Source organism: Enhydra lutris, unplaced genomic scaffold, assembly GCF_002288905.1.
Source record: "Enhydra lutris kenyoni isolate GAN:26980312 unplaced genomic scaffold, ASM228890v2 scaffoldscaffold9, whole genome shotgun sequence".
Taxonomy (NCBI): Eukaryota; Metazoa; Chordata; class Mammalia; order Carnivora; family Mustelidae; genus Enhydra; species Enhydra lutris.
In genome coordinates this window covers 74,855,189-74,883,086 of record NW_019154093.1, presented here as the reverse complement: position 1 = coordinate 74,883,086, position 27,898 = coordinate 74,855,189, and the positions used below count along the sequence as shown (strand labels likewise).

Here is a 27,898-nt window from a genome sequence, read left to right as displayed (position 1 = left end):
TGATTGAGATCATAAGCTGTTTTATTTATTGAAGAGATAAAATAGTACATTAACAAAACCTTATTTGATAGAAAAATAATACCAGAACTCTTACGAATGTGATTATTAGCTAAACCACTAGAGATACCGGTCCTGCTAAGTTCTTCCATAGTTATGTAACTCAAAGGCTAAGAGACTGGCTGAAGTCAGGATATGAATCACTGGGCAGTTACTTCTGGAGAGACAGAAAGAATCAATAAGGTCCTTTAATAAGGAAGTTGCAAAGTTTCTCTTTGGAGAAAGAGTACTCTGTCATTCCTATAGTGAAAGCCCAGGCCCAGCCAAAAGGAAACAGAGCATTGTGACAATGATCCAAAGAGTCTGGCCCCAGAGCTCCCTTCAGCTTCTCTTTTGTTTGGCTTTGGAGAGTGGACTGGGCATGATTTAGATGCTGGAGCCTTATTTGACAACAAGCAGATGCAAAAATTCAAGTCCCAAACCCATCCTTTGATCTTGAGCCATTAGTGCAGGTTCTCTTGGCTTCTCATGTCCAAAAAATGCTCAGGTATTAGTGTCACCATCTTGAGGGACATAGCTGCCCCATGAGTGGGTAAATCATTGTTCTGGTGCCTGAGATGGGAAATGTCTGGCTAATACCTTCTTTTCTGGTTTTATGATACAGGGACTAAAACAGGGAAAAGATGAGAAGGGGACAAAGACACCAGGCCAAGAGGTGACCATTTAAGGCTTCATGCTAATAACTGATTTTGGGTTTCCAAAGATGAAATAAGCCTCTCCAGCACAAGGCAGTATCATGTCACAGCCCTAGGGCCTGGCTGGTTTTATCAATCTGGCAGTTCAAGGTCAGCGCAAAGGACATCCCCAACACCTGAAAAAAGAGTTGAGAAAATGTGAAGACTTCATAGGAGGAGCCATCTCTCCCATACCCCCAGGATTAGCCCCAGAGAAAAAGAGTGCCCATCACACTGGAACCACCCTTCATGCCATTATTCCCCAATTCCTTCTCTATTCTCTCCTTTTGCTTTAGAATGGTAGTGGGGGTGATGGTGTCAGAACAGTAGAGGATAGAGTGTTGGGACATCTTCGTCTCCTTAAGAAGTCACTTGTATAGATAGTCAAGTACTGCACAAGTCAACACTTTGTGCAATGAGTCATCTCTCCCCGTGCCCTGAGATTCCTTAGTTTCCAAGCAGAGAAAAATTATTTCCCTCTGAGCTTCTTGATTACATCTTAGCTCTTCTGTGACATACCCAAAATACTTGGGTATAAAATTAGTAGAAATGTCACATAATAAAAAAGAACACAAAACTATCCCCAATTCACCCCTGACTTACCATGCTAAGCAGAGAAATTATGATTACGATTTTTATCATCAGCTCCTGCTTCGCATACAAGGCTATTCTATCACAAGCTTTTCCACACCAGCTCAGTGAATGACCAAAGTAGAGGTCTGCCTGATGATTTTTAATTTGGCTATGAAGCACTCATATCTCTTAGTGATAAATTGACCAGATAGATCTTGCAGCATATTTTCTGTATGCCTTAAATCGGTAATGACATCATTTGCTACCTGACTGGGGAAACTCACATTTACTGAGCATGTACTATGTATCTGGTACTGTTCTAAAACTTTACTTGACTTACCTAATTTAATCTTCACAATAGTCCCATGATTAAGTTCTTACCTGAATCACACATACACAGATAGTGATGATTCCAATGTGCAGGAAGTTGGAGTGAAACCACAGTTTTGCTTGTGCATAGCAACCCTAGAAAAAATTGCAAATACAAAGGATACCAGTCCATTATTTGACTTGATAAGGAACCTAATTTCAGAAGATAGTTCATATTTTGCCTTATGCCAAAAGACTTAGGCCATTTTTATTTTCTTTCTGTGTATGAAGAAACAGGCATAAAGCAGAGAATATTAAACTACAGACTTTTCTGGTCTTGTTATCATCATAGTAGCACCTAACACTGAAGTCCTAGATTTCTACATACAGAGTTAAACTGGTTCCTGAGAGGCATTTCAGTAATAGATGTCCTTATGTTCTTTAAACATCCCCTGCTGACTTGGGACAAATAAATGGGGAGATAGCCTATGCAATTCTAGGGTTGGTTGCATTTCAGCTTCTGCTGAAACCTGAATCTATCTTGGCCCTACCAAGCTCCAGGCCAGGGCTAGTTGGTGAGTATCTCCATCTTTCTTCATAGACCTAAAAATTTCTGGAGATTTACAAACAACCCTAAGGTGGATAACACCAGGTAACAGGAATTTAGGAACTTAATCTTGGAATATAATCTTGGCTTCTTCTCTCGCCCTAGTCTGGAGGTGTAACATAACACAATGAAAAAAAAAAAAAAGCGGGTAGGTTGTTTCAATAGTTCTACCAACTCTCTCTCCCCCAACTCCAGACTCTTTTACTAATGATTCATTTTACCAAGAGACTGGATGTTGCCATTTCCAAGGAAGAAAAGCAGAGAAACAGGAAAAGGGGGAGGTTTTCTACCTCAACTTTATAATTTTCATTTTCAACCAAAATACCTACTTCTTGCTCAAGAAAAATGTAGATATAATCCTCTGCCACTATCACATAAACTTTTCCCCTCTAATGTAATAGTTTAGGGTAGCAAGATTTGTGATGGCATCTCTAGTCTAATGAGATTTTTCCTTTCTTTTCTTTTGTCTAGTTGTCTGAACAACTTTTGTCTAATTTGTCTAGTAACCTGGGATTTCTCCCTGGCCTCTATTTTATCCAAGGTTCCTTGTTTCTGGTTGGGAGGACTAAGTCCTGTATGACTAGAGTTTCTAAGTTAATTGAAAGTTTAACCAAAGAGGCTAATAACAGAAAAGTTGCCAAAAAATTACCTGAACTTGTGGATTTGAGGGACAAGATGCTGGTGGGTGACCGCCCCAATCACTTGTGCCATTTACACCACAACATTGCAGCTAAAAGCCAACCCCCCAAAAAACATGATGGTTAGAAAGTTAACAGAAGGAAAACTGTAACTTGGAGAAAAGGTGGGCCCTTCAGATCTGACTGTAGTGGAAAATACAGAATTAGCTTAACTACTATGGCTCCTTAGAACAAAATATTTTCAGATCCATTATACCATTTCATTCACATAAATCTCCTTCAAGTAGAAAGGGCATGTTTAACTCATTCACATTTTACAGATGAAAAATTAAGTACACAGGGGATTCAGTCTGACATGTTTGGGTCTTCCTTAGATCTTAGTAGGGCTTAGACAGTGAGCCTACCTGAGAATGTGAAGGATAAGAGAATGTAGAGAACTTTGTACCAATCAGACAGATTTGTGTTTGTGACTACTAAACATTATTTTGGACCTAGGGGCTGCAGACCTTAGATTCTGGACCTTTCAAGAAAGGTAGTTCCTTTAGCCTCCAGGCACTGAGGTTGGAAAATTAAGTCTGGGCTAAGCTGAGGAGGATTCCATCTGTACTCACAAATGACTGGATGGAATCCCATGTTGCTCTGGTGCTGTTGTTCGTGTGGTATTGCTGGATGCTCTCAGTCAGGCTCGTAGACACATAATTATTCAACTGGGTGGGGCATATTCCAGCAGAGAAGACATTATAAAAAACAGGTGAGCTCAAGGAACAAAAAATTTCTAATAATGGCTGGTGGTTCCATTTGCTCCTCCCTTCCAAATGATCTCCTCAGAGCTAAGGAAGTGAGGAGTGGGAGTTTATATACAGGGAAAAGTGCTGAGACTGAAATAGCACTGCAGGAAGAAGTTCATAGTAGCCTCTTATCTTTCCAGAACTCTGGTTTTTCAGAGGAAGACAATCAAAGCATGGGCTCTCTTAGGCATGGAGACAGACATTTTCTACTGCCAGATACATAGAGGGAAGGAAGTAAGTGGAGGATAAACTTGTTTTTACTTTTCTTCCTATTCATCCTTCAAAGCATGATTCAATTGCAATCTTTCATGAAATTCCGCCCCCGCATTTACAGTTAATTTCTTTCTTCCATCCTTCCACTTTGCCTCTATCTCTATTACAGGACTTCTTCTCCCCCATCAGAAATACAACAATTTGTTCTTTATAGCTTACCTTCTGATCATACACGAAGAGCAGGATGGCCATGGTCACCTCAGCAAGGAGGATAATCAGCAGCAGGAAAAAGAACTGAGGCAAAGTAAAGACATGCTCATAGCACTGATCCTAGTTTTTCCCTCAATCCCACTGCACCCTGGGAGGATCCAGACGTGTCTCCACACGTGTACAGAAGTTCCTATTTCTGCTTGCTCAGGCCTTCATAAGGCCTTTTATTTTGTGAGGGATATGTGTCATTCTTGTGCAACTAGACTCCAAGTCTTTAGAGGGCAGATCAGCTGTCTTCTAACTTTATTCTCCTCTTCGCATGTGCCTATAAAGCTCCATGCACATAATGAGTATGCAATATTATTTGTTGAATCAGTGAAGCAATTTTGGCATCAGATTTTTGAAACAGTTGAGCAAAAGAGCAGTAAACTAAACTATATGTCTTTAGTTTGGGGCCTGGTCCCTTTTGCAAGATCAGGGCTAGTTTAGGGTTGGGATCAGGTGATGGTGGAAGTTGAGAGGAGCCCTGTACAGATGTGGAGAAGAGGTATTCTAATCACAGTCCTAATACTTGGTTATCTCTAGCTATAGATGCTTACTCCCTCTATGCTAATCACACACAGCAGAAAACACATTGTCACTTATCCTTCTTCACCTTTTTATCCCAACATTAATTTTGACTACTTAAACCTGTTTAATCTTTTCCCTATGTCTATCAGCTCCCATCTTTTGCCATTAATCTGGGAACTGAGAACAGGAACTTTTTATTCTATGCCTTGGTTCCAATTTAAGAGTTGACCCATAAGGGAAAGAAAATTAACCAAATAACCTAAGGAAGAACCAAGGTGACTGGGAACTCTTACTAAGGATGGAGTAGTACTGTTCAAGCACTGTTCTGGGTCCACTTAGAGATACAAGGAGCTCTTCTTTCATAGAGCTTACAGGTAAAACCTAAGCCTATATGTGCTCTTCAGGCGTCTTAACTGACAGTGAACAACAGAAAAGCTCTAGCATCTCTCATGTTAGATCACAATGGCTACCACCTAGGGCCTCACTTAAGTTGGATCATCACACCATCATGTATCCTGTGCAGATCTGAGATAGAGAAGGGTCTTCTGTCATTTTAGGAGGGCCACAGTACTCAGAAGAATCTAGAGACTAAATTTTCCATTAGTTAGTGACTCTGATTAAGATCCTAAAAATACATACTGATGTGAAAGCATTTAGGCAGATGGATAACACTTGATTTCAACCAGACATGAAGAAATAAAATGTCATAAAGGGAAATTATGACAAGCATAATTATTAACACTGTACAATGAATCCCAAGGAAGATAGCGATGTCCTCTTCCACATATCCCTGGGACCCCAGTCAGAAACAAAATACTATTGCTCTAGACAGATTTGGCCAGCTTAAAGTACCAATCCTATGTTCCTATGATTTCCCTGTGCCCATAGGTTAGCTACCAAGGAACATCTTGCCTGGGACTTAAGGTATCATGTCTCTCTACTTAGGGTACCACATCTGCTGCAAGATACTCACTGACATAAGCAGGCACTTGTTCTCCTTGATGGAGCCCATGCAGCCCAGGAAGGCAACCACCATGATAATGGAGCCCACGATGACAAACGCATTGCCCAGTGTGAGGGAGGGGAACAGGCTGAAATTGTTGTGGATCAGGAGATAGATCCCAAAGCCCAAAATGCAGCAGCCACAGAACTGAAAGAAAGAATCCCACAACATTCTTGAATATCTGCTCACGTTTTCACTTGAGATTAGGGTGGGGGGGTGGGGTAACCACGTGATGGGTATTAAGGAGGGCACATGTTGTTATGAGCACTGGGTCTTCTATGGAACTAATGACTTGTTGAACATTACATCAAAAACTTATGATGTACTATATGTTGGCTAATGAACATAATAAAAAATTTTTTTTAACTTTCCCACCAAAGAATCAAAAAAAAAAATCATGTCTTTCCATTGGCTCTATCAAGACTCTCATGAACAACCTCTTTACCCAGCTTTCCCCTGCACCTAGAAAAGAAGTGATCCTACTTTCCTCCTGTGATGTCATCTTACCCATATCAGATACCAGAGAAAGCTCACTGTGAGTAATATAGTATCTTCATGCTTCAGCTCTCCTACTCCTTGTTCCCACAACATCTTATACATGGTCTACCCTTTGGAAACCACAACAATGTAAAGGGGATGCCTGGTTGAGAACTTTATCTTGCTAGGCAGAAAACCAGAGAAGCCAAACTTTTAAGAATCTTCTCATAGACACATGAGTGCAAACTGATCCTATATTTGAAACTCAATTGCTAAATTTGGTGTGGTGAAACCTTCTCAGAAAATGTGACGTCCCTTTCAATCAGTTATTCTTCCAAGGGATTAAGGGAGGGAGGGGAGCAGGAAAGTTATTTATTCACAGAATAGAGACTCTCAGGTTTCTCACCCATAGATGTCAGCAGTGAGCAGTAATAGCCTAAAGTCCCCAGAGATAGGAAGAGCATGCCAAAAGATCTGCACTGGATAAAGATGTGGTACATATACACAATGGAATATTATTCAGCTGTCAGAAAGGATGAATACCCACCATTTGCATTGACATGGATGGAACTGGAGAGGATTATGTTAAGCGAAAAAAGTCAAGCAAAGACAATTATCATATGGTTTCACTCGTATGTGGAACATAAGGAATAGCATGGAAGACCATAGGGGAAGGGAAGGAAAACTGAAGTGGTGGGGGGAATCAGAGAGGGAGATGAACCCTGAGACTATGGACTCTGGGAAACAACCTGAAGTTTTCAGGGGCAGAGGTATGGGAGATGGGGAAGCTGGGTGATGGGTATTAAGGAGAGCATGGGTTCTGATGAGCACTGGGTGTTATATGCAACTATTGAATCATTGAACATTACACCAAAAACTAATTATGTACTATATGGTGGCTAACTGAACATAATTAAAAAAAGATAACTGCACTGGTACTTTTCAATTTTACAGGCTTATACAATGGCAAGATGGGAAGAGGGGAAATTATTACTCCCTTGTTTTAAGCTGGGTATGCCATTCAGACATGCATGGGTTGCTCTCCATACCAGGATCTTCAGTAGAGGAGAGAGAAATAGAATGGAGCTGGGAGGAGATGAGCTCCTCGTGCTCAGAAGAGGCACACTTACCCAAAAGAGCAGGTTGAAGAAAAACAGAACGTACTTCAGCAATTTCAAGCCACTCATGCCCATGCTGGGATATTCTTACCCTAAAAAGTGAAAGGAAAAAAAGGGGAAATAAGTTACCTGGCTCTGTAAGGTGGCACTGGTGAGCAGACAGCATAAATGTTCAGAGTTCAAGATCTCCAGCATGACCTTGGGTTTGAGCTGTGAGTATCCTCTGGGAAGTTTCCCCAAACTCCCTGTTTTCCCCATCTCTGAACTAAGGTACCAATTGGTTTATCTTGGACAATCACTTTTGCTCCAATTCGCAAGCCAAGAATACTTATCACTGAATTAAGCACTGTAGAGGAAAGCAATAGAGTTGCTTTTGGAGGAGTGAGTCACAGTAATACAAACTAGGCCAATGCTCAGAGAAGAGTGCTTGGGCATTTACTCAAGAAAGCAGGCTAAGGGGACGCCTGGGTGGCTCAGTTGGTTAAGCAGCTGCCTTCGGCTCAGGTCATGATCCCAGCGTCCTGGGATCGAGTCCCACATCGGGCTCCTTGCTCATCAGGGAGCCTGCTTCTCCCTCTGCCTCTGCCTGCCATTCTGTCTGCCTGTGCTTGCTCTCTCTCCCTCTCTCTCTCTCTGACAAATAAATAAAATTAAAAAAATTAAAAAAAAAGAAAGCAGGCTAGGGGCCAGGAATTAATCAGCTGTGGAGGTCAGTGACTTGATCAACCAGTTCCTTAAATGCCCTGAGATGTATATATATACTACATTTGGTTTATAAAACTCTCCACACGAAAGTGGGGGAACATACATATGTATGATTCATTCTTCTACTGAAGAAACATTTATGATGTTTTTTATTCTAGATACTATGGGAGATATAACTGTAACTAAGCAGTAGCTATCTTCCAGGAGATGTCAATCCTATAGTAGAGATAAAACTAGCTATCAAATATCCAATGGAGAAATGAAGAGATAGCAATGAGAGCTTGATTTTAAAAATATATATATGATTTCATTTTCTCAGCAAGGTATTAATGTGCAAACCCTCACCCTCAATTCTAGAGATCTGAATACACAATTTTGAATTTTCTCTCAGACACAATTTGGCTTTATAGAGTAACTCATATTTTAAAACCACACATAAGCCTGCTATATAAAGCAGAATGCTATTTTATTGTTTTTTTTTTTTCTCATTAGAACTAAGCCTTTTCTAGTATGTAGATTGCTTACACAATCTATTGCCTGTACTCTCTTAATAGTATCAGGCTATCCAGAAATCAGTTGGTCTTGAGGGATAGGTCATCGAGGCTATTAATAAGCCTAATGAACTATTTGTATTCCACAATAAAATAATCTCTGTTGAAAAGACCAGATATATATATTTATGTCATATTATTTTCCTTTTCTTTTATTTTGTCCTTCTCTTTCCCTTTCCCCTTCTTGTCTTGACCCTCAGTATTATTCTTAATTCTTCATCAATATTTTAGCCAAGTTAAAGTAAAATTGATTATATTATAAGTGTGTTTGAATATACTTGGGAAGTTAATATGATGACTTACTACATAGGCTTTGAGGTCAAACTTGAATTCAACTCTCACATATGCCACTAAAGAGCTCCATGAGATTCGGAAATTTACTTAACATTTCTAGTCACAATTTATTCCTATGTAAAATGAGGGGTAATACTTACACCTCCTAGGGTGGATGTGAAAATGAAATGATCTTACAACAGAGACTGATATACCACTGTACTCAGTAAATGAACCCATGATTATTTTGTCTTAAAGGAACTCTCTGGGAAGGGAGAAATGGAAGTATACTATAAAGTTCCATTATGTGGTGTGGTAATGTTACTTGAAGATAGACTGTGATGAATTTAAGATGTACAGTATAAACCATAAGGCGGCCTCTAAAATAGCAAAATGGGGAATTAATAAGTCACCAAAGGATAAATGAAACTTAAAAAAAAATAGGCCAGTAAAGGAGATAAAAAATTTTTTTAAATACTGGATTAGTTGAAAGAAGCCTGAAAAAAAAAAGAGGAAAATGAAACTGCTACGGTCTGAATGTTTGTGTCCCCACAACATTTACAGGTTGAAGTCCTAATGCCCATGATGGTGTAGGGACATAAGGTTTTGGGACGCAGTTAGGTCATGAGGGTGGAACTCTCCTAAATGGGATTAGAGATCTTATAAAAGAGACCCCAGAATGCTTCCTAGCTCCTTCCATCCTGTGAGGACGCAACAAAAAGTATGCAACCCAAAAGAGTGGCCTCACCTGACCACATTAGCACCGTGATCTTAGACTTCCAGCCTCCAGAACTGTGGGAAATATATTTCTGTTGTTTATAAATTATCCAGTCTGTAGTATATTATGCAGCAACCTGCACAGACTAAGACAAAAACAAAGAACAGATGGGGAAAACAGAAAACAAATAGAAAGATGGGACAAAGAGAAAAAAATATGCTCAACTCTAACCATATTAATAGCAAGTAAATGAAATGGTCTAAGTACTCTAAGTATGCCCCAAGATAGCCAATTGGGTTAAAGAATATTCAGTAATGAATTATCAGAAAAAGAAAAAAATAATCCCATTTAAAAATAGCATGAAAAAGAATAAAATGATTAGAAGTAAGTTTAACAAAAGCGGTAAAAGATCTAGACACTGAAAACCAGACATTGATGAAAGAAATGTAAGAAGACACAAATAAATGGAAAGATATTCCATGCTTCTGGATTGAAAGAATATTGTTAAAGTGTCTGTACTACCCAAAGTGATCCACAGATTAAATGCAATATATGTAAACATTTCAGTGGCATTTTTCACAGATACAGAATAAACTATCCTAAAATTTATGTAGGATCATAGAAGACCCTGAATAGCCAAAGGTATCTTGAGGAAGAAAAACAAAACTAGAAACATTACACTTCCTGATTTCAAATTATATTACATAGCTGTACTAATCAAAATAATATGACATTAGCATAAGAACAAACACATAAACCAATAGAACAGAATAGGATGCCCAGAAATAAATCCATGCATATATGGTTAATTTATTTATAGCAAAGGAGCCAAGAATATATGATGGGGAAAAGACAGTTTCTTCAATAAATGGTGTTAGGAAAAGTGGTCAAGCACAAGCAAATGAATAAAATAAAACCACTATCTTACACCAGTTACAAAAATAAAATCAAAATGGATTATAGACTTGATACAAAAATAGTGATTTGAAGGGGGCACATGTACCCCCATGTTTATAGCAGCAATATCCACAGTAGCCAAAATACAGAAAGATCCTAAATGTCCATTAACAGATGAATGGATAAAGAAAATATGGGAGAGATATACAATGGAACATTACTCAGCCATCAAAAAGAATGAAATCTTACTATTTGCAACGATGTGGATGGAACCAGAGAATATTATGCTAAGCGATATAAGTCAGTTGGAGAAAGACAAATACCATATGATTGATTTCACCTATATATGGAATTTAAGAAACAAAACAGATGAGTATAGGTGAAGGGAAAAAAAATAAAATAGGATAAAAACAGAGAGGAGGCAAACCATGAAAGATGCTGAACTCTAGAAAACAAACTGAGGGTTGCTGGAGGGGAAGTGAGTGGGGGGATAGGATAATTCGGGGATGAGCATTAAGGAGGGCACTTGATGTAATGAGCTCTAGGTGTTATATGCAACTGAAGAATAACTAAATTCTATACCTGAAATTAATGCACTGTATGTTACTTAATTGAATTTAAATAAAAAATTAAAAAATGGATTATAGACTTGAATGTAAGACTTAACCACAAAACTCCTGGAAGAAAACATAAAGTGTAAGCACCTTGACATTGGCCTTGGCAAGAATTTCTTGGATATAACACCAAAAACAAATGAAACAAATGCAAAGATAAATAGGTGGGTCTGCACAGCAAAGGAAACCATCAACAAAATGAACAGGCAACCTATTTAGTGGGAGAAAATATTTGCAACATATATCTGATAAGAGATTAATATCCACAATATATAAAGAATTCATGCAATTCAATAACAAGAAGCGAAAACAAATATATGATTTACAAATGGGCAGGGGAAGTAAATAGACATTTTTCCAAAAAAAGTCATACAAGTGGCCAGCAGGTATAAAAAAGATGCTTAACATTACTAATCATCAAGATGGAAAATGCAAGTCAAAACTGCAATGAGATATCACCTCATACCTGTTAGGAAGGTTATCAGCAAAAAGATACAACAAGTGGTGAGAGGATATGGAGAAAGACAGCCCTCATGCACCATTGGTGGGACTGTAAATTGGTTACAGGCACTATGGAAAACAGTATGGAGGTTTCTCAAAAAATTAAAAATAGAATTATTCTACAACTCAGCAATTCCACTTCTGGACCTATATCCAAAGGAAAGGAAATTATGGTCTCAAAGAGATATCTGCACCCCCATGTTTATTGTAATATTATTTACACTAGCCAAGACATGGAAACAACATATGCCCATTGACATTTCAATTTTTTAAAAATGTGGTATAGGGTGCCTGGGTGGCTCAGTTGGTTAGGCATCTGCCCTCAGCTCTGGTTGTGTTACTGGGATCCAGGGACTGAGTCCCGCATTGGGCTCCTCACTCAGCGGGCAACTTGCTTCTCCCTCTGCCTGCTGCTCCCCCTGCTGCACTCTCTCTCTCTCTGACAAATAAATAAAATCTTTTAAAAATGTAGTATAAATATACAAAAGAGTATTATTAAGCCATGAGAAACAAGGAAATCCTACCATTTGTGACAACATAGATGGACCTTGAGGGAATTCCCTCAAAATTCAGAAGACAAATAATCCCATTTGAAAATGGACAAAAGGATAAAAAGGACAAAAGATCTGAACAGATAGTTCACCAAAGAAGATACACAGATGGAAAATATGTACATGAAAAATAACTCTACTTCATTAATCATTAGGGAAATGTAAATTAAAACCAAAATGAGATACTGCTGTCTCCCTCCTAGAGTGGCTAAAATTAGAAGAAAAAAAAGAAGACAAAAAAATGGCCATACCAGGGGTTGATGAGGATGTGTTTAGTGAGAGTGTAAAATGGTATATCCACTTTGAAAAACATTTGCCAGTTTTGTGAAAAGTCAAACATATACTTACATGATTCAGCCATTCCACTCCAAGGTATTTATCAAGAGAACAAAAAGCATATGACCATACAAAGACTTGTACAGGAATGTTCATTGCAGTTTTATTTGTAATAGCCAAAAGCTGGAAACAGCCAAAAGGGCCATCAACAGATAAATGGAAAAACAGACGGTGATATACCTATCAAATGATATACTACTCAGGAATAAAAAGAAGTGAACTGCTGATATACAACACAGCATAGATGAATTTCAAAATAAGTATGGTGGATGAACAAAGCTAGACAAAGAAAAGAGTACATACTGTATGATTCCAGGTATATAAAATTTTAGAGATGAAATGAAAACTAATATATAGCAACAGAAAGCAAATCAATGATTGGGGATTGAGGCAGAGGAAAGCAGTGGTGGAGGCAGGGGTTAGGTTACAACAGACCATGACTTATCTTTTGGAAGTGATGAATGTTTGTTATCTTGATGTAGTGATGGTTTTATGTATGTATGTGTACATCAAAAAGTCCTTCCTAATTTGCCCCTGTCCATCTCTCCAAATTCATGGCAATATACTCTGGCTTATATTTTATTTTTTAAATTTTTTTAATTTATAAAAGCACTTTAGATATGCATGACATGTAAAAATGCTGTACATACTAACATATACAACTCAATGAGTTTGGGATAAGTGTACACTCATGAAACCGTCACCACTATCCAAACCATAGACATACCTATTATTTCTTGAAGTTTCCTTCCATCCCATTATTATTATGTTTATATTTTGTGGTAGTAATACTTAATATAAGATCTACTCCCTTAGCAAATTTTGAATGTACAATACTGTATTGTTAGCTATAGTCACTATATTGTAGAGTATATTTCCAGAACTTATTTATTTTGGGTAACTAAAACTTTGTGCCCTTTGACCATCACCTCCCTATTCACCTCTCTCCCAAACTGGTAGCAACCACCATTTGACCCTATGCTTTCATGAGTTTGACTATCTTATATTCCACATGTAAGTGACACCATACAGTATTTATCTTCCTCTGTTGTGCTTATTTCACTTAGCATAATGTCTTCCAGGTCCATCTATGATGTCACAAGTGTCAAGAATTCCTTCTTTTTTAAGGTTAAATATTATTCTATTGTGAGTATGTACCACATTTCCTTATGCATTCATACATTAATGAACATTTAGATTGGCTTTGTATCTTGGCTATTGTGAATAATGCTGCAAAATGAGAATGCAGGTGTCTCTTTGGGATCCTGATTTCAGTTCACTTGAGTATATATCCAGAAGTGGGATTGCTGGTTCATATGGTAGCTCTATTTTGAACTTCTTGTGGTTCCATAAGAGCTCTACCTATTTACATTTCTACCAACAGTGCACCAGGCTTCATTTTCTCCACATTCTTGCCAACACTTTTTTAAAAAAATTATTCATTTGTTTACTTATGGTGGTAGAAGAGCAATTACTATTTTTGTTTGTTTCAAGGTTTTTTTAGTGTTATGTTAGAAACCATACAGTACATCATTAGTTTTTGATGTAGTGTTCCATGACTCATTGTTTGCATATAACACCCAGTGCTGCATGCAATACATGTCCTCCTTAATACCCATCACCGGGCTAACGCATTTCCTCCTCTCTAAAACCCTCACTTTGTTTTCCAGAGTCCATAGTCTCTCATGATTCATCTCTCCCTCTGATTCACCCCTTCATTTTTCCTTTGCTTCTCCTAATGTACTCCATGTTATTCCTTATGTTCCACGAATAAATGAAACCATATGATAATTGACTTTCTTTGCTTGACTTATTTCACTTAGCATAATATCCTCTAGCTCCGTCCATGTTGATGCAAAAGTTGGGTATTCATCCTTTCTGATGGGTGAATAATATTCCATCGTATATATGGACCACATCTTCTTTATCCATTTGTCTGTTGAAGGGCATCTCGGGCTTCTCCACAGTTCAGCTATTATGGACATTTCTCCTATGAACATTGGGGTGCATGTGGCCCTTCTTTTCATTACATCTGTATCTTTGGGGTAAATACTCTGTAGTGCAATTACTGGGTCATAAGGTAGCTCTATGTTTAACTTTTTGAGGAACTTCCCCGCTGTTTTCCAAAGTGGCTGCACCAACTTGCATTCCCACCAAGAGTGTAAGAGTGTTTGCCTTTCTCCACATCCTCTCTGACATTTATTGTTTCCTGCCTTGTTAATTTTTGCCATTCTAACTGGTGTAAGGTGGTATCTCAATGTGGTTTTGATTTGAATTTCCCTAATGGCTAATGATGTTGAAAATATTTTTCACGTGTCTGTTAGCCATTTGTATGTCTTCTTTGGAGAACTGTCTGTTCATGTCTTCTGCCCATTTCTTGGCTGGCTCATTTGTTTTTTGGGTGTTAAATTTGAGAAGTTCTTTATAGATCTTGGATACCAGCCCTTTATCTGTAGTGTCATTTGCAAAAATCTTCTCCCATTCTGTGGGTAGCCTCTTAGTTTTGTTGACTGTTTCCTTTGCTGTGCAGAAGTTTTTCATCTTGACAAAGTCCCAAAAGTTCATTTTCACTTTTGTTTCCTTTGCCTTTGGAGACGTGTCTTGAAAGAAGCTGCTGTGGCCAGTGTCGAAGAGGTTACTGTTTATGTTCTCCTCTAGGATTTTGATGGATTCCTGTCTCACATTGAGGTCTTTCATCCATTTTGAGTTTATCTTTAGGTATGGTGTAAGAGAATGATCAAGTTTCATTCTGTATACAGCTCTCCAATTTTCCCAGACCATTTATTGAAGAGACTGTCTTTTTTTCATTGGATATTTTTTCTGATTTTTTTGAAGATTAGTTGACCATAGAGTTGAGGATCCATATCTGGGCTATCTATTCTGTTTCATTGATCAATGTGTCTGTTTTTGTGCCCATACCATGCTGTCTTGGTGATCACAGTTTTGTAATATAACTTGAAACCAGGCAACATGATGCCCCCAGCTTTGTTTTTGTTTTTGTTTTTTTTTTCCCAACATTTCCTTGGTGATTCAGGGTCTTTTCTGGTTCCATACAAATTTTAGGATTGTTTGTTCCAGCACTTTGAAAAATGCCATTGGTATTTTGATTGGGATAGCACTGAAAGTGTAGATTGTTCTGGGCAGCATAGACATTTTAACAATGTTTATTCTTCTGATCCATGAGCATGGAATTGTTTTCCATCTTTTTGTGTCTTCAATTTTCTTTCATGAGTGTTCTGTAGTTTCTAGAATATAGGTCCTTCACCCCTTTGGTTAGGTTTATTCCAACCTTATGGTTTTTGGTGCTATTGTAAATGGAATCGAGTCCCTAATTTATCTTTCTACAGTTACATTGTTAGTGGATAGGAAAGCAACTGATTTCTGTACATTGATTTTGTATCCTGTCACATTACTGAATTGCTGTATGAGTTCTGGTAATTTAGGGTTGGAGTCCTTTGGGTTTTCCACATAAAGTATCATGTCATCTGAGAAAAGAGAGAGTTTGACATGCCACAACAGAATGACTAGGAGGAGGAATTCCCAACAAAGAAAAGAACCAGAGACAATGGCCTCTCCCACAGATGCAAAGGATATAAGCAAGATGTCAGAAATAGACTACAGGGTATCAGTTATGAAGACAATAGCTAGGCTGGAGAAAACCATTAATAACCACATAGATTCTCTAAGGACAGAAATGAGAGCTCATCAGGCCGAACTTAAAAATGCTGCAAATGAGATGCAGTCAAAACTGGATACTCTAACAGCTAGGGCAAGTGAAGCAGAAGAAAAATTAGTGATCTAGTAGACAAACTGATAGAGAGGAAGGAGCAAAAGGAGGCCTGGAACAGACACCTTAAAATCCATGAAAACAGAATTAGAGAAATAAATGACGCCATGAAACATTCCAGTGTCAGAATTATTGGGATCCCTGAGGGCATGGGGGGGGACTAGAAGATATATTTGAGCAAACCCTAACTGAGAACTTCCCTTATCTGGGGAATGAAACAAGCATTTATGTCCTAGAGGCAGAGAGGACACCTCCCAAGATCAAGAAGAGCAGACTGACCCCAGGCATGTAATAATAAAGTTCACAGGTCTTAGAACCAAGGAAACCACCTTAAGGGCAGTTAGAGGGGAGAGATTCCTTACATACAGAGGGAGGAACATCAGAATAATGTCAGACCTGTCCACAGAGACCTGGCAAGCCAGAAAGGGCTGGCAAGACATATTCAGAGTAAGAAGAACACGCAGCCAGGAACACTTTATCAGGCAAGGCTGTCATTCAGAATAGGCAGAGAGATAAAGAGCTTCCAGGGCCAGCAGAAACTAAAAGAATATGTGACCAGTAAGCCGGCCCTGCAAGAAATATTAAGGGGGTTCTATAGAAGGAGAAAGACCCCAAGAGAGATATAGAACAGAAATTTACAGAGACAATCTACAAAAACAAGGACTTCACAGGCAACATGATGACAATAAAATCATATCTTTCAATAATCACTCTCAACACGAACAGCCTAAATGCTCCCATGAAATGGCACAGGGTTGCAGATTGGATAAAAAGATAGGACCCATCCATGTGCTGTCTTAAAGAGACTAATTTTGAACCTAAAGATACATCCAGACTGTAACTGAAGGGATGGAGAACAATTTTTCATACCAACGGACCTCAAAAGAAAGCTGGGGTAGCAATTGTCATATCAGACAAATTAGATTTTAAGCTAGGGACTGTAGTTAGATAAGAAGGACACTATATCATTCTTAAAGGGTCTATCCAACAAGAGGATCTCACAACTGTAAATATCTATGCCCCCAACATGGGAGCAGCCAACTACATAAGCCAACTGTTAACCAAATAAAGAGACATATTGATAATAATATGTTAATAGTAGGACACCTCAGCACTCCTCTCAGCAACAGACAGATCATCTAAGCAGAAAATCAACAAGAGCTTTGAATGGCACAGTTGACCAGATGGACCTCATAGATACATACAGAACATTCTACCCTAAAGCAACAGGATACTCATTCTTCTCGAGTGCACATGGAACTTCCTCCAGAATAGACCACATACTGGATCACAAATCAGGTCTCAACCTATAGCAAAAGACTGAGATTATTCCCTGTGTATTCTCAAACCACAATGCTTTGAAACTGGAATTCGATCATAAGAAAAAATTTGGGGGGCGCCTGGGTGGCTCAGTGGGTTGAACCTCGCCTTTGGCTCAGGTCATGATCTCAGGGTCCTGGGATCAAGCCCTGCATTGGACTCTCTGCTCAGCAGGGAGCCTGCTTCCACCTCTCTCTCTCTGCCTGCCTCTCTGCCTAATTGTAATGTCTGTCAAATAAATGGGTAAAATCTTAAAAAAAAATTTGAAAGAAATTCACACACTTGGAAGCTAAAGATCATCCTGCTTAAGAATGTTTGGGTCAGGGGTGCCTGGGTGGTTCAGTCAGTCGGACAGCTGCCTTTGGTTCGGGTCATGATCAGGGTTCTGGGATCGAGCCCCACATCAGGCTCCCTGCTCAGTGGAGAGCCCGCTTCTCCCTCTCCCTTTGCCTGCTGCTCTGCCTACTTGTACTCTCTATCTCTGTGTCAAATAAATAAAAATCACTTAAAAAATCTTCTAAAAAAGAATGTTTGGGTCAACCAGGAAATCAAAGAAGAACTTAAACAATTCATGGACACCACAGAGAATGAAAACATATTGGTCCAAAACCTATGGGATACTGCAAAGGTGGTCCTAAGAGGAAAATACATAGCCATCCAAGATTCAGTAAAAAAAAAAAAAATAGAAAAATTCTGAATTCACCAACTAACTTTACACCTTAAAGAACTGGAGAAAAAAAACAACAAATTAAGCCTAACCCACACACAAGAAGGGAAATAATTAAGATTAGACCAGAGATCAGTGAATTAGAAACCAGAAACACAGTAGAACAGATCAAGGAAACAAGAAGCTTGTTCTTTGAAAGAATTAGTAAGATTGATAAACCTCTGGCCAGACTTATCCAAAAGAAAAGAGAAAGGACCCAAATTAATAAAATTATGAATGAAAGGAGAAAGGTCATGACTAACACCAAGGAAATAGAAGCAGTTATCAGAAATTGTTATCAACAACTATATGTTAATAAATTAAGCAACCTGGAAGAAATGGATGCCTTTCTATAAACCTATAAACTACCAAGACTGAAACAAGAAGAAATTGACAAACTGAATATAGACCAATAACCAGTAATGACATTGATGTAGAGTTCAGTTATTCATCAGTTGCATATAACACCCAGTGCTCATCACATCACATGCCCTCCTTAGTGTCCTTCATCCCAAAGATTTCATTCTTTTTGATGGCTGAATAATATTCCATTGTACCTATATACCACACCTTCTTTATCCATTCATCAGTTGAGGGACACTTGGGTTCTTTCCATAATTTGGCTATTGCTGATAGTGCTGCTATCTTAAAACCTAGCAATCAACATTGACTATTTCAGTGCCTCCTTTTTCACCTGTGCTCACGGGGTTCTTTGCTGAAATTTGCTGTTTTCTCTCCCTCTGAACCCTTAATTTGGTTAGCCACTATCCATCCTGACATTCAACCCCAGTGTCACTCTTCCAGGAACCTCTCTGATTATATTTGTTTCTCTGCACCCAAACCCATTCCCCACAAGGTGTGCCCATAATACCTGCACATCCTGGTTACTGCCCTAGGCTCTTTGTTTTATAATTATCTCTTCCCTCTCTAGAATGTGAACTCCTTGAGAGTAGGAGCTAGTTTATTCATTTTTTTAATCCTTGAGATCTAACACAGTCCCCTGATTACACTAAAAAGAGTAAGACTGTTCAATAAGCCTTTGTCAATTAACTCTGAATAATCTGGTATGGTGGAATGAACATGACACTACAGCATCAGAAGCCTTGGGCTTGAAAATTATTCTACCAATAGACCAATCTTTTGGATGTGGGCAGATGACTTACATAGAAGCTTGGGCCAGAGGTCTCCTAGGGTCACCACAGCCCCAACATCCTGGGATCCCGAGATCACCTCTTCAGGTCCCTGTAATCAAATGGTCCACAGAGAACCAACAAATGAAGCGCCCACAGACCTGTGGGTATCCCTACTGAATTTTCCCCTCTCAGATAGGAAGAAGAACCTCTTCTTTCTCCTTCCTTTATTTTCCATTTGCTCAGACTCCCACTGGTTGAAAGAGAAACCTACCCATTTGGTGAAAATTGTCACTACTTTTACCACGTGCATGGCCCTAGTTTTCTTATTAACCCAGACAGAATGACACTCCATTTCCCCTTCCTTTCTTCACTGTGACTGTGTCAGCTGTTGGGCTCTTGCCCCTTCCAACCCAACTGTCTGGAAGAACTGACACCTCTTTGCAGTCAAAATCTGCTCCATGACTCATGGCTCTGTGAAGAAAGTCCCTGACGTCAGCTTCCAGGAAACCCCTGTGACCAAACTCCAGTTAACTGTGGCCAGGGATGAAGTTCACTTTTCAGTTCCCTCCAAGCATATCTTTGGATAGTAAACTGTCTTGTGGATTTCTAGCTCAATTGCTCCTTCTTTTTTTTTTTTTTTTGGCCCATCCTTGCAGGGCCATCATATCTAGTCCTGAATTAATTCAAATTTAGAAGTAGCTAAGGTTGGGAAAGAAACTTCAGGAAGCTATCAATTCAATCCAGTCTTATGCGATCCAATCTTGGAGCCACAGCAAGACAGCTTTGGTGTTATGCAGACTATTATATTTATGAGATGTTAATACATGTTCCCCGAATGAAAACAAGCAAACAAAACCATAAGGAATCACTATATTGTGCACCTGAAACTAAAATTATGCTGTATGGTAACTAACCAAAAAAAATTTTTTTAAAGATTTTATTTATTTATTTGACAGACAGAAATCACAAGTAGGCAGAGAGGCAGGCAGAGAGAGAGAAGAGGAAGCAGGCTTCCCGCCGAGCAGAGATCCCGATGCGGGGCTTGATCCCAGGACCCTGGGATCATGACCTGAGCTGAAGGCAGAGGCTTTAACCCACTGAGCCACCCAGGCGCCCCAACTAACCAAAATTTAACTAAAAACTTTAAAAAAAGGAATAAAAGGAATCCATGGTAAAATAAATTTGAAAATAAATAGGATTAAATAAAAATAAAAGAAAAAGCAATAAGCAGTTCTTTTAATGAATGACTTTGGAGAAACTCATTATATGCTAATGTACATTGTTACTACAAACCTATTCTTCTTCTGAAGATTACTTATAACTGCTCAGAGAACATAGTGTTCCACAGAACAGAGTTTGATAAACACTAGTTGCAGAATCAGACAGATCTAATTTTGAATTCTGGCAGTGCTACATGCCAGAAATGTGGCCTTGGGCAACTAGTATAATCTCTCTACTTTCACAATTTCCTCATCTTTTTAAAAATGGTGATATCCACATACAGCTCACATGTGGTTCAAGGGTTTAAAAGAGAGAACATCTTCTAGATGGCTTAGCATGAGAGTGCCTGGTTCAGTGAGCACTGACTAAAAGATCAAGTTTAGAGATTCCTTACCATAAGGGTAACCCTGGGCTTTCTGCTAGATTTTCAGAAATAAAATACGGCAGGGGCCAGAAGGCCTTTAATAACTTTTTGCTTATTTCATTTTTTGGTAAATACCTAAAAAAAAAAATTTGTGCCCCCTCTGTAAAAAAAAATTCAAACAATAAAGAAAGTACAAAGTCAAAAGCATAAAATCTTCTGAAATCTCATGTCCAGAGAGAACCACCATTGACATTTTTGGTGAACACCTTTCCAGACATTTCTCCCTATATATATATATCTATTTGTCAGCTTACACAGAAAAACAAGGTACTCAATAAGGTGACTTTTGGCTTCCTATCCTCTTCTACCCAGTGCCTGTGAAGCTTTTTGGTTCATCAGTGAAGAACAGTGGAAACTTGATTAACAAAAGATTTTTCTAAATAGGGAAGAAAATCTGTTCTCTATGAGGGTCCCCCAAATAAGGACAAAATAAATTTAAATAGATGATAGAGTTCACTGAACCCTGCAAAATGCTGAATGTTTCACAAAATGTGTTTTATTTATAATCCTCTTATCAACCCTGTAACTTAGGTGTCGACAGCCCCACTTTGCAAACAGGAAATCCAAGGCTCAGTCAACCCACTTAATGGCACAAGTTCACCCAGCTAATGAACAGCAAACACAGGGCATAAGGCAAGGTCTCTCAGCCTCCCATACCACCTTCCTTCCACTGCCCCAGGCCCCATTTTGTGCCTCTCACTTCCCAACCCAACTCACGCCCTGCAGCTTGATGAGCCTCAGGAAGACTCCTTCCAACTTTCAGAGTGAACCTCTGTGAGCAGCGGCTGAGAGGAATGGAGGTTATGCAAGTATGTCTCTCTGAGGGAGTAATAAGCAATCACAGGGGGAAAGGTGATACTAAAATAAAACCAAACCAAACTAACATTTATGCATTGTTTTCCTCTCATCCCGCCCTCATTTTGTCAAAGGAATATGTTTGTCATCTTAATCCTCCCCAAAATTGTGATCTGGTGAAAGCTTTCCTTTTCAATGTTGTTATCAGGGAGACAAATGGGTGATTTGTGTAGGAAAGAAAGAAGAAAGAAGCAAAGAGGAGAGAAAAAATGAGGAAAGACAAATCCAGATGCTCTCGGAAGCTCATTTCCAAGAGGTTCTCTTTTCTTACCCCCCAAATATGTAGAATTTTGCTGTGGAGGATCCCTGTCCTGGAGACCCATCTATGGTGCTTTTAGGCTAGTATGTCAAGTGTGAGCAAGGTTCTCTGTGGGCTAATAAAATCCACTTCTGGGGCACCTGGGTGGCTCAGTGGATTAAAGCCTCTGCCTTCCACTTGGGTCATGGTCCCAGGGTCCTGGGATCGAGCCCTGCATCGGGCTCTCTGCTTAGCAGGGAGCCTGCTTCCTCTTCTCTCTCTGCCTATGTCTCTGCCTACTTGTGATCTCTGTCAAATAAATAAATAAAATCTTAAGGAAAAAAAGCCACTTCTGTGGTATTCCCATCAAAAGTCTGAATAACCTGAATCTAGTCATGAAGAAACATGAGACAAGCCAAATAAAGAGACATTCTAGAAAATAGCTTGTCTATAAATTTCAAGAATATCAACGTCATGAAACACAAGGAAAGACAAAGGAACTATTCCCAGTAGAAGGAGACTAAAGAAACAGGACAGTTAAAAGTAAGGTATGATCAGAGATTTCCAGTCACTATAAGGATACCAATGGGCAACTGATGGAATCTGAATAAAATCTATAGATTGGTAACAGTATTGTATCAGTGTCAATATCCTGATTGTCATTATTATAAAGTAGTGTGTAAGAGAATGTTTTTGTTCATAGAAAATACACAGTAGGGACTCCTGGGTGGCTCAGTCAGTTAAGGGTCTGCCTCCAGCTAAGGTCATGCTCTCAGGGTCCTGGGATTGAACCCTGAAGCTGGCTCCTTGCTCAGCGGGGAGTCTGCTTCTCCCTCTCTCTCTGTCCCTCCCCGACCTTGTGTGCTTGCACGCGCGCTCTCTCTCTCTCTCCCTCTCTCTCACTTTGTCTCTCTCTCTCTCTCTCTGTCTCTCGCTCTGCATACTATCAAATAAATAAATAAAATCTTAAAAAAAAGAAAATACACAACAAAGCACTCTGTGGGAAAGGATATCATGCCAGCAATTACTCCCAAATGAGAAAGCCAATGAAGGATAAATAAAATGTGATAGAATATTAATACTTGGGAAATCTAGGTGAAGGGGAGTATTCAGAAATTCTTGGTACTAGTTTTGTAAGTTTTCTATAAGTCTGAATTGAGAGAGAATGTTGAATATGAGTAAATGATCTAAGGACTCCTGATCTTTAAGTCATTACGTGATAATTTCCTGATAGCATAAATACTGAGATTCCACAAGAGTTGTTTTTAGAAGAACAAACCATAGGATAATCCTTTAAGGCCTCTATTTGTTCCTAATAGGGAGTGAGTATCAAGCCACAAGTTCAAACTGAAAAGATGTGAGGTATCAAAATAATTTCTCACTCCCATTCGTCAGTCTAGTTCTCCTGAAATATAAAACATCAAACAAAATGTGACAAATTAAACATATTTCAAATATTCCATTTGCTAGCATATTGACTTCAGGTCAATTGGATTTATGATTAGGTTGTATTTTTTATGCTTGCTTACGTTAAAATGCACTGGAAATCTATTCAAACAAAGAACACAATCTAATGATGCTTATTTAATAGGAGATTTATAAGAAAAGAAAGTATAGTGTGTAATGGGGAGGAAAGAACATTCCATGGAGAATCTGGAATTATTATTTAACTTGTTTTAAGACTTTAAGACAAGTTTCACCTTACCTGAAAAATAAGCAGTTTGGAATGTTATGCAGATAGCTAATGTTTACTGAGTTGAACACTTCATTTGAACCTAATATAATCCCGAATTCCATTTAAGTAACAGCATTCTAACACTTGGAAAATAGGGCTCTTATTTTAAGTGGTTATAGAAATGTAGCCTCGTGGCACTTTTCCTTAACAACAGTTCTTGGCCATTGCTGTGATGTACTGATGTTCCTGCTTGGGAAGGACCGGTCCCATGTGCTGGTGACCTGGGAAATGAAGAGGGGACTTGCCTCTGTGTCGCAACCCAGAGATCCATGGCCTCCACTCTGGGAGTGCTCACCCAATGGCTTTGGAAATGGCTTCCTTCTTCTCAAAGCCTGTGTCCAGACAGCCTTCCCACACTCACCCTCCAGCTACAATCCTTGCCTCTGGCCCAGCCTTCACCCCTGCAGGCCTGCTTTGTGTAGCGGTCTTGTTTCTCTGTTCCTTTACTTGGGTGCTCTGAACCTGCGGCAGCAGCTGGGCCCCAGAACTTTCTGAGGGCATGCACCCAGTTTGCAGGCCTGGGGTGGCCTGCACACACTGGGTTCTAGCTTGGTACAGGAAGTACGGGGTGGGGGTTGCTAATGTAGGAACACAAACCAAACCACTGTGACTAAATCAGCACAGCGTTTTCCAGAACAGAAGCTGAGGGACCGGGGCCAGAACCTCGTGAAGAGCTCCAAACTTCACCCTAACTTGGGGGAAATTGAGATTAAGGAGTAAGAAAGCTGCCCCTTCACTCTCATTTCAAGCCACATCCCATCAATTCTGATGTCTCAGGCATAGCCAAGGCCAGGCCCAGACCTCGGACCTCCCTGGTTGTTTGGTCTTGCCTCTCACTTCCAGGTGCTAGGTTCTAAAACCAAGTGGAAGAGAGAGATATCCACTTCCTGTGCTCCTGCTCATCTGGGGTGGGGACAGGTCACACTCTGAGTGTGCATGTGCTGTGCCCCATCTGGAATGCTGTTACCCCCAGTCTCCATAGCAAACTCATATTTCTTTGAAAACGAACCCAAGCAGTCACTTCCTCTCCAAGGCACACTCCTACACTCCTCCCACATTTTGTGCACACTCTTTGTCCACTATCAAAAAGATCGCCTTGTGTTATATTGGTGTGTTGAGTCTGTACTCCACACCAGAATCTACAAAGTCTTCAAGATTGCTAAGCACGTCAGTTATCTCTGGGTTCTGGGACTTAGCACAATGCCTAGCTGTTTGTAAGCTGTGGGGTGGACAGGAAAAGGGGAACAGGCTTCATATCTGGAGTCTGAACCCCTCTGGGTGGTCAGAGATCAACCTGAGGACACCAGAAACCAAAGACCAATGGATTTGACCTTGTCTGTCTGTGCTGGTTGATTACCAAAGATGAAGTGGCTTCAGCAACAGTAGCTGCAAAGAAATGGGCTTTGAATCATTTCCCGTGGGTATAAAGGCGCCCAATCCTTTCATTTAAAAGTTAAGTACTCTTTTTTTTTTTTTAAGATTTTCATTTATTTATTTGACAGAGATCACAGGTAGGCAGAGAGGCAGGTGGAGAGAGAGGAGGAAGCAGGCTCCCTGCTAAGCAGAGAACCTGATGCGGGGCTCGATCCCAGGACCCTGGGATCATGACCTGAGCCGAAGGCAGAGGCTTTAACCCACTGAGCCACCCAGGCACCCCTAAAAGCTAAGTACTCATAATTGGCTCACACAGAAAACAACACAGGAAATCAAGCTTCAGTTCAGTCTCTGCTCCCAACCAACCGCAATTTCAAAACAGTGCAGATTCCGGTGGAGATTGAGAAAGCAAAACTTCTTTGTTTAAACAGCAACTAAGACTCCTTTTGCTCAAGTCTTTTCCAAAGCATTGATATATTTTATCTTCCATAGGAGTTCCTGAAGGGCAGGACTATTTTAGGGAGACAAATCTCGACCTTGCTATTTTTGTCTCCCCGCCAGAATCTTCCAAAGCAGAGTGCTTGGCCCCAGGAGTCACTTAATGCATGATCATTTAAAAAACTCGTTAAAAAGTCTGGTTGGTAGAGCATGCGACTCTTGATCTCGGTGTTGTGAGTTAAGGATTACTTTAAAACCCAATCTTAAGGGGCATCTGAGTGGCTCTGTTGGTCAAATGTTTGACTCTTGGTTTCAGCTCATGTCTTGATCTCGGGGTTGTGGAATAGAGGCCTGCATCTTGTTCCATGCTCAGTGCCTGCTTAAGATTCTCTTCCTCTGCTCCTCCACCGCACCCCCAACTTGCATACACATTCTCTCTCTCTCTCTCAAATAAATAAATAAAATCTTTTGAAAAGAGAGAGGAGAAGATAAGGAAATTGCAAGATGGAAGAACCATGTAAGCATACTTGGTATCAGAAAAGACAGAGATTTAGGAAGTCCCATTCTTTAAAGATTGTTTTGGGACTTTTTGCCAACCAGAATTTATGGTTTTATATATCCAATATTTGTGACTGCGTTAAATGGAGAACATTTCAAGAGCCATTGGAAAAATTCATTATCATTGCTGCCGTTAAGTGTTACTAAATGTAACCTATGTGACACTTTTCTTATTTAAATCTTAAGACCCATCTAGCAGTTCATTTTTTAGCATTCATACTTCATAATGAATATAATTGTTTTCACAAGAACATTTGCTTCATTCCACCTTGAAATACCTTACCCTGTGTGTTTTGAAGTTGTATTTTTTCTGAGTGGGAAATCTTAGAAATTGTGAATAGCTTCTGAAGTGTGGTCTTGAAATAATGCTCTAATTTTTAGGTTCTTTTGTTTCTTCTAAATATGTTTCTTTATGGAGTGGTTCGTGAAATTTGTACTGTACAAGAAGATTTAACAAAAAAAATCTTGAAAAAATAAAATAGAAAATCTGATCTTTATTTTTAAATTCATGGCTCAATGGCCTCTGAGGTGCTTTGGGAATCTAGAGCCCTTGGAGGTGTTGCCATCCCTCATTGTTAGGTCGGTTAGTAATGGTCCTTGAGGGCTTTTCTCTCCCCCAAGGGCATAATCAGTTGAGATTCCTGCAGGTCTTAGAAGGAGAAAGCTCTGATTTAGTGTTTCCTATGGTCTCCTGACCTCTAGGAATGACGAGGATGGTCACAGAAAGCCAGAACCAAAGCTTGACTTTGACCTTCTGAGTCCATTAGACCCCAGTCAGTAGTTATAGGGCACGAATTAGAAATCACTACAATATCAAATTTTGTTGGTTGGTGCCTGTCACATTATATTTATCAATATTTATGGTTTGTATACCAAGGACAAGTTTATTCGGCAGAACCCTGAGAACCACAATGTTCTTCCTGCTGTTTGAAAACAATCAATCTAAGCATCTCTTCTGGGTGTTCAGCTTTTATCTCTTGATACACAGGCAGTGGGAATGCCCTGCGTTCCTGACTCTGAGCTATTTAGTGGCTCTGAAGAATCACATTAAGAGGCATGAAATTGGTTGGATGAAGAACTGCCATCTCCCAGCTGCTTTTCTAAATGGCTCTGGCCGTTGGTTCTCTCCTCACTCTAAAATCACAAGATTATCTTCTAAGAGACCTGAGCATGTATGAAATCTCCCCAGTGTCATGTCCCGCAGAAGGCTCCAGGCATCAGAAATGACTACACACAGAAATTCAGTTCTGAAGCAATTTAAGCCCAAGAATGTCCTGGCCCAAAGAGGTTTCAGATAATGGGAACTCAGTTAAATGAAAAGTCTCTATGGCCTGCTTGTCTTTTGAGGGGTGCCAAAATCTTAATCTTTTTACTTTCCTGCACTAAATATTTGTGAAATAGAAGTTCCAGGAGATTTTGGACTTACTGAAGAGGTGTACAGACAATCCTAAGACAGCCCATCCCACATAATACAGTTCAGGTCTTGTCAAGCCAAATCAAAATGTTACCCAACTTACCTTTTGCAGGCACTCACTCTTCCTCAGTCTTTTAGGCAGGAGCGGTGATTATCCTTGAGGCGGTCACAACGAGGCTGGTAACACGGATGTCCGGGGCTATTTGTATAAAAGGAGAAGTGAAGGGAAAATAAATGTGCTCACACTGTGACAACAGGAAGCCCAGTTGATGAGAAGGAGGAAGTGAGGCTCAGCCTGTTCTTTTTAGCCTT

At 39.6% G+C, this 27,898-nt stretch overlaps 1 protein-coding gene across 3 annotated transcripts; it reads right to left on the bottom strand.

Annotated features, from left to right (window-relative positions):
• Nucleotides 1-27,898, bottom strand: LOC111142996 (CD53 molecule). Of its 3 annotated transcripts, none has more exons than XM_022496377.1 (8): nt 27,690-27,898; nt 7,250-7,329; nt 5,613-5,789; nt 4,079-4,153; nt 3,470-3,565; nt 2,870-2,950; nt 1,686-1,769; nt 1-868 (listed from the first exon to the last, which is right to left on the bottom strand). In XM_022496377.1, exons 2-8 carry the CDS (start codon nt 7,310-7,312, stop codon nt 797-799), a joined length of 648 nt encoding a protein of 215 aa, XP_022352085.1. In that variant the 5' UTR covers nt 7,313-7,329; nt 27,690-27,898; the 3' UTR covers nt 1-796. The 3 variants fall into 3 exon arrangements, with proteins under 3 accessions (XP_022352085.1, XP_022352087.1, XP_022352086.1); XM_022496379.1 differs by lacking the exon at nt 27,690-27,898 and adding an exon at nt 19,360-19,409; XM_022496378.1 differs by lacking the exon at nt 27,690-27,898 and adding an exon at nt 9,515-9,594.